This window comes from Saccostrea cucullata, unplaced genomic scaffold (genome assembly GCF_032062105.1).
Source record: "Saccostrea cucullata isolate Sc308-1 unplaced genomic scaffold, CSIRO_AGI_Scuc_v1 ctg7604, whole genome shotgun sequence".
In the NCBI taxonomy this organism is placed as follows: Eukaryota; Metazoa; Mollusca; class Bivalvia; order Ostreida; family Ostreidae; genus Saccostrea; species Saccostrea cuccullata.
In genome coordinates, this window is record NW_026927347.1 from 1 (window position 1) to 17,542 (window position 17,542).

Consider the following 17,542-nt stretch of genomic DNA (forward strand, 5'->3'; position numbering starts at 1 on the left):
TGCTGGATGCATTAAACTGTCAAAATCGAAGAAAAAAAACAACTCCATGCCGCTTCAAACTCAATCGGAGAAATTCTGCAGTCTTCAGTCGTTAAATGTTCAAGTTTAAAGAGACGATAGGAAAAGTAGCAATTAAACACACTAATAAACATTTTACTAGGAATTCGACAGTATTTTCGAATCAAGCATATCTGACGGTTAACGGGGGATATTTACCGAAATCTCAGGTACCTACCTTTTTCGATTTGTTCCCTCCGCCATCTTGTTTTGTCCAATCCGGCACGGGATCACGACAGTGGGAATGATAATGCACAAACAGCTAGACACGTACGTCAAAACTTGAAAGGTAAAATGCAGGGTGTTTCAGCAAACACGTCCCAACTTTGCGGTTCAAAAATATAAATAAATAAATAAATAAAATACCCTCACTGTCAGCGGGTGTCATAAAAAGAGAGGTGAAGTATTTTTGGAAGAAAATTTCGCAAAAAAGTAAAGAATATAACCTTACAATTTCATCAATATCAAAGTTAAGATAAAAATTGTTTCTAATTCTCAGGACATAGATTTTTTTTTAAAAATGGACATCAGGAGAAGTTTTAGATTTATTTTACTTAATTTTAGCTCTACTGGTCAGAGACAAGAAAAGCTTACACAATACTATGATGTACGTCGCCTGACCTTCTGTCTGTCTGTAAATAACTAATATATAATGCATTATGGATGGTACTCCCACATATAAAGGACAAATAAATAATTTTATTTCAAATATTTGAACTGTCTATAAGATAAGAATAATAATACTTAGCAACTTTGTTGAAGACCTTTTTGATATTAATAATAGTCATCGATTTTAATTTGTGCATTCGATCTTGTCTATAATATTGATAGTTCACACATTTTTAATTCACCACACTGATTCGATGGTTATGTTTATTTTAAAGATTTACTTACATTCAGATGACTTTTAGCATTAATTAGAAGCAGTCCAATCCTGGTTCTTTATGGAAGGGAATTACCGCCAAAAGTCTATGTATCTTGCTTTTATTCTTATTCTGACTACTTCTTTATGCTTTGTTATTATTGTAATTATATGTCACTTTATTGTTTTCATATTCGTCTTTATTACATTTCACTTTGACTTTTATCCTTCTTCATTTTGCCCTTACTTCTATGTTGCTTTATTCTTGTAAATTCATTTTACTTTCTTTTAAATTGATACAGTTTCTTAAATGATTATCTCTATTACGAACGTGAATTCAATCACACAAAGAATGAAGCATATTCAATGAAGACAAGTTGTCAAAATTTAGTGCCGCATTATAACGCTAGGTGGCAGGGGTGTTCGCTACGAGTGTTGGTAAAACTAGGTAAGCAAACCCGGGCCGGGGTTATTCGAGATTTTTCAATTTTCTGCCTTAATACTTTATCAATCGAACTTCTGAAGGCCGAATCCGATCACCTGATCCAATGATGGAAACTCTATATTTATTTTCTCTGGGCACACAGGAATAGCGGTCTCTTTTTTCAGACATAACTTTATATAATTTACTGAATATGATCATTGAAGGGCCGACCCATTTTTTGTAAGGATAAGGGTCAAATAAGGTTAATGTAGTATAGTAGGGAAAAATTTAAATTTGATACTATAGAAGAAGTTGAATCTAACCCAAAACCCACCCCCGCCCCCGAAATAGGATTTCAATGGCGTCGGACAAAGTGAAAGTTGGGGCCCGGGGGGGGGGGGGCAAAGTGTAAGAAATATTTTTTAGACCTTCAAAAAAAACAAAACTTGACAAGGCAAAAAAAAAAAAAAAAAAAAAAAAAGAAATGTCCACTGTCCAAACACAAAAATCCTATTTCGTGGAAGGGGGGGGGGTGTTGAACTTCAGTGCCACCACGTTCCCCATTTTAAACCTATACTGCATCGTGTCCATGGAAAGGGGGGGGGGGCTAAACCTACGCAGCAATGTTCAATGTCTATACTAAGTATATCTTTGGAAAGAAAAGTGGGGCTAAGCCCCCTCCCCTCCCCGGTTCCGATGCCTTTGTATTTTCAAGTTTGGACAATTTCCTTGTTTTTTTTTTTTTTGCTTGTCAAGTGGTTTTCAGCCAGGTAGCTTGAATTTTCAAAAACGATGCTACGTCACTGTTCTCTCGCCTGAAAAATATAACTCTATTAAAGTTATTTGTTGGATAATTGAATTCCAGTTTAATTGACATAAAATATTAAATATTTTGATACTAGTTACCTTTCTAAATTGAGTTGTTTTTCAGGACCTTCCACTAAATTGAACTTTATTTCACGATATTAACTGCTCATGCGTGTGATTCTAGGGACGGGGCTTTGCAAAGGAGTGAGGAGTTTTATGGGTAGGCGAAGTCGGAACCAGGCTACACCCCAGGCATACTAGAAACTCCCCGGTCTTCTTTTCTGCTACAATATTTTATATTGAAATAGTATTTTTAGTAACTTTTTTCAGTACCAAATATTACTCACTAAGTACATGACTTTTAAAATATAAATTGACTATTAGTGCTGCAACAAAAAGTGTAAGGGATGGGGGCAACAAGCCTTTCGCTGAACTTTGCCAGTAGTAAAAAGTCTGTTACGTTTAGGAAAATGTTTCGTGGCCACCCTCCCCTCTACCGGTGCAGGCACGGATCCAGAATTTTTTTCTAGGGGGGAGGTCCACCCCTGTCAAAACAACCCAATCCCAGAAATTTCTTGACAAGCAAAAAAAAAAAAACAAACAAACAAAAAACAACAACACACAAACAAAAAAACTTAAACTCGCCCAAACGTGAAAATCCTATTTCGTTGGGGGTGGGGGTGGGGGGTTGTAGTCTATGACTTTTAGTGCCTCAAATCCTTCACTTTTCATTCCCATTTCACACATATTCATGTTTACCGGGGGGGGGTCCAAGGTATTTTTTTTCTTGCTTTAGTATATACATTTCTTAACCTTGTAAATTCCAGGGGGGAGGGTGTCCAGACCCCTGACCCCCGACCCCCGCTAGATCCGCGCATGCGGTGAAACTTAACCCATAGGAGGTTGTACTGTCAGTATATATATTGAGACTTGGGGGTGTGATACATTGTATAACGTCCCTTTAAATTGGAGAATTTTTAACTCAAATGGAGAAGCCACCTCTTGCCGGTGGAGAGCTGCAAATTTGTCCTATATACCCGGCACTTATAGCCATTGAACTGTGAGGGATCTTTTTTCAGGCCAGCATCTACTGGTATACGGGACCTCGGATAATACGGTCTAGATCTCATCCGAAGGACCGAACTCCACGTCCCATAGTGGGACTATGATTCGAACCCACGACGTATTGATCGACTTCTTACTACTCTGTTTCGTGACTCTAGAGCAGACGCCGTAACCACAGTGCCACGCGGGCGACTGCACCCGGGGGGGGGGGGGAGGGGCGCTGCATCCGGGGGGGGGGGGGGGGGAGGAAGTCATTATCCATTTGTACTCGTGAAGATTGTCTATGTTTAACTAAATGGTTAAAATGATTTAATTATTAACCACTATTAAAATGATATCATTTAAACATTTATTCATATAGGACGGATAACTTTTCTTCAAAAACGTTAGTATATAAACATTGTTCTACGATTTAAAAATAAACTATTCGGGGAAGGGGTTGCTATGAAGGGGGACGAATTGCTATATACAGCAAGATTTCCCACGGAAGACTAGCTATATATTGACACTCCCGGGGGAAGTCTCACTGTATAGTCTTCCGAAGGAAGCATCACTATGTAGTCAGTCTTCTAGGGGAAATATTACCATCTTCCGAGGGAATGGCATTATCGGGTACATATACCTGAACTTATAACAAACATCATTTGAAAATTTAAGTTCGATTGATAAAGTATTAAGGCAGAAAATTGAAAAATCTCGAATAACCCCGGCCCGGGTTTGCGTACCTAGTTTTACCAACACTCGTAGCGAACACCCCTGCCACCTAGCGTTATAATGCGGCACTAAATTTTGACAACTTGTATTCGTCTTCATTGAATATGCTTCATTCTTTGTGTGATTGAATTCACGTTCGTAATAGAGATAATCATTTAAGAAACTGTATCAATTTAAAAGAAAGTAAAATGAATTTACAAGAATAAAGCAAAATAGAAGTAAGGACAAAATGAAGAAGGATAAAAGTCGAAGTGAAATGAAATAAAGACGAATATGAAAACAATAAAGTGACATATAATTACAATAATAACAAAGCATAAAGAAGTAGTCAGAATAAGAATAAAAGCAAGATACATAGACTTTTGGCGGTAATTCCCTTCCATAGTTCTTTGGGATGTGTTATAATGGCTAAAATTGATAAAAGTTCATAAAAATCTTAAACAGTATTAGATCTTACAAATCCATTCAAGAAAATAAATCGTTAATAGGTTAAAAATACAGGACACTCCGGAAACACCAGTAGTAGCCTCAGTATCAGACAGAGAACCCATCCCTTGTCTACAGTCACATCCTATGTGAACCTTCCGTTTCAATGAACAACTTTTGAATGAGAAGAGATAGGGCTTTCAAATTAAAATGTGTATTACCTGTGATAAGTCCTTTCTAAGTACATGTACGTTAGATTTTTGACCCCGTGATCTTAACCTTGAAGTTTGACCTACCTTTCAAAAAATTAAACATTACCTTGAACTGGCCACAATTTTTGAATGAGAAGAGAGATAGGGCTTTCATATTAAACATGGTTATTACCTATGACAAGACCTATCTAAATACAATATGATTTTTAATTCGTGTCCTTGAAGTTTGACCTATTTTTCAAACACTTTAACCTTGGTCGTGACTTTCGAATGAGAAAAGATGGGGCTTTCATATTAAACCTGTGTATTGCCTGTAACAAGACCAGACCTCTCTAAATACACTTTGACTTTTTATCTTGTAACTTTGACCTACTTTTCAAACATTTAAATTTTTTATTATAAATTTTCATTGAGAAGAGATAGGGCTTTCATATTTGACATGTGCACTACCTGTGACAATATGTTTGAACAAGGTATGATTTCTGACCCCTTTGGCCTTCACGATTGACCTAATTAAAAAAAATCAACTTTGTTGATACCTTCTGAATGGCATATGATAGGGCATTCATATTTGACACAATAAATCGAGTTCTGGTGGATTTATCGAATTATCTACGATAATCAAGTCACAGAAAAAATCCAAAACAGAAGTTCTTAAATTAATTCTGCTTCATAAAAAAAAAATAGATGGATTATCAATCACAAAATAATTTTTAAAAATATGAACATTTCCATCTATTTTTCAGAAGCAGTTGTTTTTTATGTCATTCATTCATTCATCTTTTATTTCCCCCATTACGGAGATTAGAATCAAACATACAACAAATACGTTACAAAAAAGATATATATGTACATAAATGTAATGAGAAGAAATGAATTAATCGAAAGGAAAATACAAATATTTTGAATATGAAAAAGTTGTGAAATTATGCTACGCAATGAGTCTATTGTAGAGTGAACAAGAGGTCACTTTATGTCTTGAATTCAGTTTCCTAAACTCGATTTTCTCCGTTTTAGTAAGGGCTGTCAGTGTTTGTTTTCCTAGAAGTATTAGGAAAAGGTCATCTTCCGGAAGGCCGCTGAGTTCTACTTCCAGGTGAATGGGAAAAGACCTGGACAAAGAGTTCCACCAGTTGGAGTGCTGTCTTGTTAGTGCCGGTGTAACGTTGATATTTGACCCGGGTTGAAAACTGACCAGGGGGGGTCATTTTTCAACGTTGAATATTGAGACTAAAGGTGTTGAATTTAGACCCTAGTCCGTTGAAAACTGAGCCTCGTGGAATTTTGATCATGAAACCGGTTCTAAATTCAACAGCATAAAACCACATATTTATGACTTGCTTTTTACAACTATAATATAATCCGTAGGCGTCGGGAACGGGGGGCTAGGGATGCTTAACCCCCCTTTAGAAAATTTGAAATCACCATTTTTTTTCAAAAGTCAGTAACATCAAAACGTACAACTTTTGCACACTCTGAATAAGCACTCCTCACGACAAATTCTAAACTATACGTTTTTACATCATAGACAACTGCTTTCTCAATAAAGATTGAACTCGGAAATTTTCATATCTTGTGATAGGTCATCAACGAAAATCACCCTGATTCTACCTAAAAGAATCCTGAAGTTGATACTGTAAACCAATTATTATACGCGTCATTTTTTATTCGCAACTGACCGCTAGAGAACTAATCCGCGACGATTTATTTCCGCGAACAAGTGGTCATATTTTTTTTTTAATTTCCACATATATTTCTGGGTATCAAATTAAAAATTTATATTCGCCCATAAACTAGGTAAAAATGCTACCGTGAGTACTGCTTACGCATTATTCAAGACATTCTGTGCATTGCGTCTATTGTTTATCTTATATTCGCACCTAAAGTAGGTAAAATGTTACCATTGGTATACTTCTTACGCACTATTCACGACGCTCGAATGAAAATCAGGAAAAAATTGAGGAAATTAAAGTTGATTTCAAACTCTAAAGTGTAAAAGTACCTCATGCTAATTGGGTAATTGACACTTTACAAGATCTACATAGCCAAAGGGCAATTATTTATAAATGGTTGGGACAGAGCAGGACTGGGCCATAATTAGTCGTAACCAGGCTATCTCTAACTCGTCTGTGACAATAATGAACAATAATAACACAAGCTGAAATAATTATTGACATTTTAATCATTTTTAGACAAATAGTTTTAGATTTGCCATTCGTTTATATTTTTTTTCTGAATGTTTGTAATTAAATTCCAACTGCTTCTAGACCACTAAAGTTCTTCCGTGATTACTTGTTGAACCGTCGGGATCGGTATTCAAAAAAGGGTAAATAACTCTAATCATAACATGGGAAAATGAACAACTGGTTCGCGACGATGAATATCCGCGAGCAGAGGTTACTCGCGGAACTCGCGGATATTTATCGCACGCGTATAATACTTGGTTTACAGTATTAAAAGGAAGCTGGAGTTCCTTATCGACACCGTTTTTGCAGTCTTTGGAGATCAATTCTTCCTTCAAAACTTGGAATTTCGATAGGCACTAATTGTGCTCCTTTATTGGCCGACCTTTTTTAATATTTCTATGAAGAAGAATCAGAATATATTCAAAAAAACTTTACATGACAAGACACTTGTTATGGGGTTCAACTCAACATTTAGATATACCGATGACGTATGATCAAGTAACAATAGTTATTTTAGTTCATATGTCGACATGATATATCCCGGTGAACTTTGAATTACAGTCACCACTGAATGTGCCACAACTGTTTCATGTTTGGAAGTTTTACTGACTATGGAAGATGAAGGCCAACTGAAACTATACTGTATAAGAAAAGAAATGATTTCTTCTTCATCTTTTCCAAAGCGTACTTTCCGTATTTGTAAAGTAATTTTCCTCTATCACCTGTTTATGGTATGGCAGGTAAAACGTTGCATTATTATACTTTTTTGTTATTCTTATTCAAAAATGTTGTTTTTCTTTTTCTATATCATGTCATTCCTGTTCGATAAAATATGATTCCTATTCGATTAGTTGTTTTTCTTGTGCGAAAAAAAAGATATTACTGTTCGAAAATTCATCACCTTTAAGTTGTTATTCTGTTTGAAAATATATGATTCCTATTCGATAATTTTGTCATTTCTATAATGATTCAATAATGATTTAATAAAATGATTTATATTCGATAATCATGCTAAACAATACATTCCTATTAATATCAATTATTGAAAAAGAATTTTAAAAAATCGCACAGGAGAGATAAAATTATGCAATGAGATAAAAGGTTTATCGAATAGGAATCGTATTTCTTCGAACAGCAATGGATGCTAGTATGTTTTCGAACAACAACAACTTTATTGCATATAAACCAGATAATTATCGAATAAGAAAGATAAAATTATGGAATAGAAATGACAAAATTAGCGAATAGGAATCGCGTGTTTTCAAATATGAATGACATCGAATAGGAAACGCGTGTTTTCGAAAAGAATGATATATATTATGATATAGGAATCATATTGTCATAATATCTCCAATGGGAATAGCAATTTGTCGAATACAAATTACAAATTCTCGAGTAGGAATCACATTGTATCGAATAGGAATCACATTGTATCGAATAAGAATGATATGTTCTAGAATAAGAATAATCTCATTCTCAAAGTTTTGCTCCGAAAACGATCAATTTTTAAGCCAAGGCAGACTACCGACAGATACGTTTGTTTCAGGGATTTCACCAACCATGTTTAAAGTCAGCATTACTTACATGCTATGGTCGCTATATTAATCTCTTTCACAAATATAACCTATCATCGGATTCATTTGGCCGATGTGTTTCATTCTAATTTTTGGGCTGGGTACCTGTAAAGTGCGAAACGAAATAGAAACGAAACGAAACGAAACGAACTGAAACGAAACGAAATCTGCCGAAACGAAACGAAATCTACCGAAACGAAACGAAACCTACCGAAACGAAACGAAATCAAGACGAAACGAAACGAAATCAAAACGAAACCTGCCGAAACGAAACGAAACAACACTATCAAAATGTTTTGTTTTTTTTTTAATCAAGGTACATGTATATAATTATAAATATGTAACTACATGTGGACTTTTTTTTTTTACTTCAAATAAAATTCATATACTTCAAGCACTTGTTAATATAAAATTTAATTACCGATAAATTATGCTCCCTTCTCAGTCTAATGATGCATTTACGTGTTTGCAAGCTGCAAATATGCACGAGCGTACTATGCATGTATAGTTTCAATATGTGCATTACTTTCTAATTTTTATATCTTACTCTTATTTTCAGTCCTTATTTATATAGATTCAACATATCTATCAAAATTGATGTGTTACATGTAAAGGCTCGTTTATGTACGGGTCGAAATAAAGTCACTGTACTGTTGTATTGCGAATGTCTTAAAACATAGGATAAACCAGAGACTTAGAGTATTTAGTATTCCATTCCAAGGTGTCTGGTTTTTTTTGTTCAATTATACATGTAACTCCAACCGAAATCTTGTGTGTCCTTTCTACGTACATACGGTCCTATTTTTATCGAGGTAATTTTGGAGGAAGAAAGGAGTGGTTTGCAATAAAGAGGCTTGACCATAGACGTCTTAAACGATTTAACTGACAAGTAAAAAGTCTCTCGAAGCGAACGATGTCATTTTTAAGTAGGTAAACTATTCAGTAAGATATTAAAAAAATATGACATAGGTGTCGGAAGCAGCGGGGAGGAGGGGTTAGTCTCCATCCCCACTTTCTTGCAAAGATATGTATTACATAGGCATTGAAAACTGGGGTTTACCTTTTTGTTGGTTAAGCCCCCCCCCCCCCCCCCCCCCCCAACTTTCAATTTCCTTCCGACGCCTATGTAGGAACTTGAAGCGAAACAATTGCCTGTGGTGCTTGAACTATATAAATTTCATATGAAGTAAAAATAGACCATATAAACATTCTAAAAGTTTTGTTTCGTTTCGTTTCGGCAGGTTTCGTTTTGATTTCGTTTCGTTTCGTCTTGATTTCGTTTCGTTTCGCGGTAGGTTTCGTTTCGTTTCGGTAGATTTCGTTTCGTTTCGGCAGATTTCGTTTCGTTTCAGTTCGTTTCGTTTCGTTTCGTTTCTATTTCGTTTCACACTTTACAGGTACCCTTTTTGGGCTTTTAATTTTGTTAATTTTTATACTGAATTTAATTAGATGGGATGTTCTGCCCACCTGATCAACATAATATTATATAGGGCTCAATTTCTAGACACCAGATTTCCAGGATTTTTGTTTTATGCCCTATTCATAGTTTTGTAGTTATTTATTGATGCTATGGATTATAGAAAGAATTGTCAAAAAATAAAAGTTGTCATGCTTGAAGATAACTGAAATCGTGTAGTGATCAAAATGTACATATATACACAGGATGATAGGTTTATTTCTATTATTCTTGAAAAGGGAAAAAATGAAACCAAAATATAACTATAGAGATACCGTCAAATCCGGTAAAATAACTTCCCAGTTCAAAAAATGTTCAAACTCTGAGGTGGGTCAATATTCAACAGGGTCAATTTTCAACTTGTTGAGGTCATCAGGTATAAGAAAAAAAATTATCAAGCTGTTGAAAAATGACCCCGGGTCTAAATTCAACGACTTGTGGTCTCAATTTTCAACGGAGAAAAAACACCTGCGGTTCAATATTCAACGTTGAAAAATGAACCCTGGGTCAATTTTCAACTCGGGTCAATATTCAACGTTACATCTGACACGAGACAGTAGCATGCGAGAATACATCGGTAATAATGCGTCCACACATCATACAGGTTATCGGGGTCTGTAGGGGTTTGGAAGCTATGAGTTTAAAAGTAAATTTCAGGTTTTGAATTTCACTGAAAGAATTGGTGTATTGTCACATAAGAATTGGATTGGATGTGCAGAAAACATTATTAAAGTGAAAAAAGTCCGGATCGTGATTTGTCCGTTCAATTCCGTTGAAGAGTTTGTTACTTGTAGACAGATGAGCGTACAATCGATTTCCAGGCGGATTTTGACGGTAATGATCCATCTAAAAGGCAAGTATTTAAGAAGTCTGTAAGTTGGTAGATCTGGAGAAGATGTAGGACATCAGGAATAAATCCCATCTGGGTCTCACTTAGATGGTACAGAAAGGAAAACAGGCGTGAGGTAAAATTTTGTTGGGGAGGAAGTCAAGGTTCATCCGGCAAAGTCTTCCTAAAAAGAGGAGTTTCCTTGTATCGATTTCTGCATTAATTGGTAGAATGTTCATGTGTTGTTCGCAGATATCCGATCTTGTAAGTTTTGGAAGGTTAAAGATCTGCTTGCAGATTCCATGTTGGAAAGTGTTAAGACGTCTTACGTCTTCTTTAGACATGTGGTTCCAGGTTTCACATCCATAAAAACAGATGGTAATACCACTGATTGGTATAGGTGAGCCATCGTCGGAGGATTAACTCAGGATATCTAGGTTGGATAAAGGGTAGAAGGATTTCCATCCTTTGGAGCATGCGTGAGAAATTCGAGATTTGGATTTCGTATTAGAGCTGATGGGAATACCCAAACGTTCATAAACCGTTCCGTATTGAATTTTGGACTGACCTAAGTAAATGTCTACTGCTGCGGGCTGTTTTTGGTTTCTTGCACGGAATGACAGAAAAGATGATTTAGATGCGTTGAATTCGAATCGCCATTTAGAGGGATATTTAAAGGCAGTGTCAAGCATTGATTGTCGATGCAGGCTATGTCGTCTGCAAGGGCTGGTGAATGGTAATTTCTGTCAAATACCCCGGTATTATAGGGTGGTTGAAATTCAGTGATTGAAGTTCGTCTAGCAGGTCATTGATGAATACTAGATATAAAAAAACGAAGATAACACGCCCCCTTTCTGACGCCTTGTTGGACTGGAAACCAGCGTGATTTAGTTTAGTTGACTATAACTGCACTCTCCGTGTCCTGATGACAGTCGTCAATGATGTCCCATATTTTTCCTCTAATGTGAAGCTTGTGCAATTTACACATGAGGCCTTTCCTCCAAACAGTGTCTTACTTGTGTCTAGAAAGGTTATGTAAACATTACTGCCCATTTCTAGGTTATGATATAGAGTTTCATGGAGATTAAATGAGGCAGTGAGGATACCTAGTTCTTTCTGGAAGCCTTGTTGTTGTAAGTTTGGAAATGGTTTACTTAAGGACAGAGAGAATATTTTGGCTGATAACACTTTTTCAAATATTTTGAAAATACTTGGTAATAAAGCTACTGGACGGTAGCTGTTACAAGAGTTTTTATGTTTGGTGCCTCCTTTGTGAATCGGAACGATAAGTCCACGTTTCCATTGAGATGGGACAAAGACGGTGTCAATGATTGCAATGTATAGTTTACATAGACATTTAACAATGAGATTGTCAGAATGTAAGGTATGTTCGTTTGTGACGTTGTCAGCTCCTGGCGCTTTCCTATATTTCAGAGAAGAGGTGGCAGTGATGACGTCATCGTGTGAAATTTCAAATTTGGAATATGTGATCTTTATCAACAGAGTTTGCTTTGATTTGATCATAAGTGGAATGAATTAGATGTTTAAAGTCGTTATCAAAAGAGTAATTTTTGCTGTAACGGTAGATGTCTTCATAAAAGTCTGCAAACGCATTTGCAATTTCATTTGGTTCTGTACGACTTTCTCCTGTTGCATCACAAATTTCGGGATAGAACCGAGAAGATCTTGGACGTCTTTGCTTTATGATTCTCTAAAAAAGGCGCAAGTCGAGTTCGGTGGCTTCATCTATTTCATGATAAATAGACTGAATGAAGATTTCATATTCTTTGTCGTGAGCATTTTTAAATGCACGTTTAGCACTTTTATAATTACGGTACGCATCGTGTTGCATGCCTCTTGGTCTGCCTTCTTGTATCCATTTGCGACGCATAGCTCGTTCTGTTGCATGCAGTTCTTTTACAGCTTTTGTCCAGCCAGGCTTAGTATATGGGATAACTCAGCTGAGGGGATACAAGATGAAGCTGAAGTAGAAAGAATGTCTGTCAATGTTTGGTTGTAGACTTCAATGTCGTTTTTTGACGCAATGTTGACCTCTATTAGCTTTTGTAACTCGACGCAGGTACGTGATTTATACTCCAGTATGGCTTCACTACTCGCCTTGTGCCATGCTGGAAGTATAGAACAAGAATCTTTTAATTTATTCTTTTGGTATGTGTTTCTAGATTGCACACGACGGATAGGTGGTCAGATGTTGAGGATATTGATCCTTCTTCAAGAATTTCGTACTTCGAATTTCTGGTCTTTATTTTATTTTAAGGAATATTAATAGTTGTTTAAAGGGACCCGGACACTTGTTTTATTTACATTTTAAATTTCTCTGTCAACAACCCCTCCTCGACACTGATCTTTTATATTTTAAGGTTGCATAGAACTGTACAGTATATTTAATTGAATTTATATATATTTCTTTTAAATATTGTAGGTCTTTTGAAATCACACAGACAGGGACATTTTTGCTGTACAGAACCATTCATTCAGACGGTTATCGAATGGAGGTGTGTGTTTTTTTTAAATATAACATTTTAGAATCATTTCATCATTTTCAATTAATATTTTTAAAAATAAATGTTACTTAAAAAACCTATGATTTTTACCATAACCTGATGTAGCTTTCTTGTATATGCATAGAAATTCGTATGTGTATTACTCTATGCCTGATCAAGTTACTGAATGATACGAGCCTTGAGAAATTGGAATTTAATTGTTATATCCCCCGCTTGAAAAGCGGGAGGGTATATAGAAATCGGTATGTCCGTCCGTCTGTTACGCTTTATGGTAATCATCTCTTATCCACAATTCCTCTTATACCACTGAATGAAATTTGATGAGACTTTTACAGAATCTTTATTAAGAATTGCCATATTGTGCACCTCCTATTTTACTTTTTGATCCGACACATAAATATGTTGGGTGTCCTATGTAGCAAAACATGGACACTGCCATTATATTCATATGGGAGGCGGGGGTATCATTTAGTGAGCTCATTGCTCACAGTACCTCTAGTTACAATGTTGATTCACTTTTTTCTAACAATTTGATGAATTACAAATAAAGTCCTACACCTGCTGACTAACATACTAAGTAAGTCTAACAAATTGCTTTAAGCTAAATGACGTTCAATACTGCTTGTTATTTATTAAAAGTGTATGCATTGAAAAGGTAGAATCGGTGATGATATAGAAGTCAGGAAAGATGTATAAATAATCATTGTATATAAAGCAATATCTATTTTTGAAGGTGACAAAAAAAGGATTAGTACATTTATTGTCTGGGATCGATGGCAACATGCGTTTTCTCTCGAACCCAAGAACCAAACTGTTTGCCTAAAATGCCTTGAAGCCGTTATTATTTTTAGTAAAAATATGGTATAAACCAAAAAAAAAGAGAAAAACGAGGAATTTAAAAGAGAAATCGTTTTGGAAAAAAAAGATTAAAAAACGTTTCATTGCTTCCATAAATGCACATGTACATGTACATTGTATATACGGCATCACTTTATTTGATATAAATCCATGACAAGGACCACCATATTATAATTATTCAAATTCAGAGAGAGATTATTAAAATACAATTATTGTTAATAAAAGTTCATCTCTTGCAGTTGTATATTGTATTGTGAACATATAAAAAGTAACGGAAAGCACTTTCAAAAGGCGGGTATGACCGATCGGCAGGGGATGCTCACTCTTCCATGGCACATGATCCCATCTCCGATGTTTTGGAGGTCCGTGTTTGCTCTGCTCCTACTCTGTATTGTTTTATGGACTTCTGATTTTGAATACTGTTCGTTATCTCCATATATTTTAATACATTCCAGTGTCGGATAAACATTGATTACAACGGTCTAATCATCAAAATAATTGCATTACTCCTTCATTCGTATACCTCGTATATAGTATTTTCTCGTATTTCAAAATATAATTGTTCATTTTAAATAACAAAGTAAGCATTTAAATTTCTTTCAAATAAAGATATTCCATGGAATTTTTTTTAGATATTTATTTTCGTTGTTTATCAGACCAATAATGCTTAATGCAACTTAATGTATTACAGTCTAATTAAGATAAGACGTTAGATCCGTTCGCATATCACAGGTACTTGTGGACAGCCCCTATCCCCCCCCCCCCCCCCCCGATATTCAACCCCTGGGGTTATTTGACTTTTTTTTTTTTTTTTTACAAAGTATATTTATTACACTTATTCATCATGTGTACAATAGGAAGAAATCGTCAAAACCCCAGAATCGTCAAAAACGCTCCACAAAAAATACCCCACTATACATTATATCTCTCCTATAATGTATAAAATTTTTAACTAAACGCATTGTGTAAGAGCAATTTTGAGGAGCAGAAAAAGGAGATATTTCCATACACCACCGTTCCGCCAAATATATAACTTGCTTCATTTACAACCCAGTATACAATTTCTATTTAAATGAAATATATGAAGTTAACGAACAGTACTAGTATTCAAGTTCAAGAGTCCATTTAACAATTATAAATATAGAGCAGAGCAAACATGGACCTCTAAAACGTCAGAGGTGGGATCAGATGTTATGGAGGGATGAGCATCCCCTGCCCACCGGTCACACCAGCCGTGTGCTCCTTGTCATGATCGGGAAATAACGGATAAAGTCCGTCAACTATTCAGTGTGTGAATAATATCCTAACAATAAATAAATTAGATATTAAAAAAGTCAGTCAGCATTAATTTTAGCTTAATGATCTAGACTGTATTTGCTGACAAGGTCATTGTATCGACCATAGAACTTAGGAAATGATGACTTTAAACGAGACTGCTAATATTCGTGTATCCATCTTCGCTAGCCAAGGGTTTCTGATACGCTACTCTCCTCATAAACCCTTGGCATACGGAGAAGTCAAAAGACGGGATTGTTTTCCGTCACGTGATCTGAATCTATCAGGTATGCACAGATTGCGTCATCGACAGAAATAAAGACACGTGTTTAAAAAAAAAATTAAATCAAATTTTTTTTTTCAAGAATAATTTAGAGGCAATTGAATTACGTTTATTTATTATTTGTAGAACAAATCTGAAGTTTCAATATAGATTCTTAATCACATTTTTAGAAGATATTGGATGACACCATAGCTATTCATAGAATTGCATGTTATCTTACGGAACGTTGTTTACTTGCGTTTTTCATTTCCGAGATTAAAGAGTCAAGAAGTATCCTAAACGCAAATATCGTCATTTACAAAAAACAATTGCTGATTGGTCGACCGGGTACACTGAATCCCAATCAGAACTCGATGGTCGACCGGGTACACTGAATCCCAATCAGAACTCGAGAAAAAAATCCCAGTTTTTATCAACACCGTAAGCCAAGGGTTTATGAGGAGAGTAGTGTATCCAGAAACCCTTGGCTAGCGAAGATGTCGTGTATCATAAACTTGTTTTTCAATAACTTAGCTCGTTTTAGAATTATTAAATACGTAGAGCATGCTCTCCTACTGGTAATGGTTGACATAACTGATAGTTTTAGAAGATGGATACTTTTTCTTTAGAAAGAGACGATGTTGACGCAGGTACTTTAGAATTCAGAGTTATGCCTCTAAAGGCTTAAATACATGTTGATAGCAACAAGAGCCTGTACAGACTGCAACTGTAAACTGATTATATGGATATATATTAAATAGTTCGCTATAAAAACCCAACCCTGCTCTAAAGGCGTCTGCATTTGTGGTATCGCAGCAATAGCAGGAGGTGACGTTTTCTTCACTGATTATTGTCAACCGGTACATTACCCTGTTGTCGGATTTCCTAAATGTCAACATAATCTAATAGCAGTTAAAAGAATGACAGCATCATCTCATATGGTAAGTCAAAACAAACAACTAAATTTCTAGAGATTATCTTCCTAAAAAATCAGTGAAGCGATGCCCAAATTCTGGTAATTTTCAAAGATTTAAAGTCCCAAGTTTACCCCCAACCAGTCAAAGATAACAGCAAAAATTAAGCTTGTTTTGAAAATTTCATTTTTTACTGAGCAGATTCTCTTTCCCACTGGAACAGATGTGCTGATAGAAACTCTGCCAGTAGACGGATTTGCAATACAGGTTGATGTGAGTCCTTCTGTGCACGATTTACACAGATCTGAAGGTCTCTGTGGTCGCCTGGGTTCAAGTCAGCTTATCACAAACAATGGTGTGGCATCGTCGGTAGATGACTTCATTCTGTCATGGGGGTAAATCAACTTCATCTGAAGATATAATTTAAGAAGAAAATATCAAACTAATGAATATTTAAAAACGCTATATTATTTTGTAGTTTAAATGCTATAAAAACTTTTCTTTTCTAAGTGCCAATTAGTAGTATATAAGACAGCTCTATCAACACATGTTTCAGAACAGCAGACCTTAATACGATAAAATCGAGTGGTTATGTTGCACCAGTTTCCCCGTCAGGACCACAATTTTGTATCTGCGAAAGTGGAATTTCGAAACCAAACTGCACTCACTTCCCTTTCAGACCATACTTTTGTCAAATTGGTACCAGTGAATTTTTATCTGGACAGTGTTCAACCAATGAGGTGTTTGGATGAAGATCCTTACGTCTATTGATCAACCATGATTTGTTTAATAATATATTCATAGATGTTACCGTACATGAGAATAAATACTGCAATTTATTTGCTAACTTGAAATTTCCCAATATGAATAAAATAAATCTTGGTAAATTGTTCAAGATGCATTTAATTACTAAGTATTTAGTTACTGGTCAGAGACCAAAGAGCTTATGCAACTGAAACATGTCCTTCGTACGATAGCCGATATGAGTCGTCAAATTACAAGTAAGAGTAGTTCTATTATGTACGCAGAATTATTTGACTTTAGTAGTATTACCTGTGTCATTTTGTACATGTAAACTTTGTCAATGGCAAAACGC

The 17,542-nt window shown here is 35.6% G+C and overlaps 1 protein-coding gene across 2 annotated transcripts; it reads left to right on the top strand.

Annotated features, from left to right (window-relative positions):
• The first annotated feature begins 13,061 nt into the window (after positions 1-13,061).
• LOC134274169 (uncharacterized) lies at positions 13,062-17,301 on the top strand. Of its 2 annotated transcripts, none has more exons than XM_062756426.1 (4): positions 13,062-13,128; positions 16,294-16,473; positions 16,648-16,841; positions 17,003-17,301. In XM_062756426.1, exons 1-4 carry the CDS (start codon positions 13,123-13,125, stop codon positions 17,196-17,198), a joined length of 576 nt encoding a protein of 191 aa, XP_062612410.1. In that variant the 5' UTR covers positions 13,062-13,122; the 3' UTR covers positions 17,199-17,301. The 2 variants fall into 2 exon arrangements, with proteins under 2 accessions (XP_062612410.1, XP_062612411.1); XM_062756427.1 differs by having other exon boundaries at positions 17,008-17,301.
• Positions 17,302-17,542: the final 241 nt, after the last annotated feature.

Bases quoted from the DNA above. Each gene is read 5' to 3' on its own strand.
- LOC134274169 (XM_062756426.1), top strand. The intron at 16,474-16,647 runs GTAAGTCAAAAC...TTTACTGAGCAG, and splicing joins TGACAGCATCATCTCATATG to ATTCTCTTTCCCACTGGAAC. The intron at 16,842-17,002 runs GTAAATCAACTT...CACATGTTTCAG, and splicing joins GACTTCATTCTGTCATGGGG to AACAGCAGACCTTAATACGA.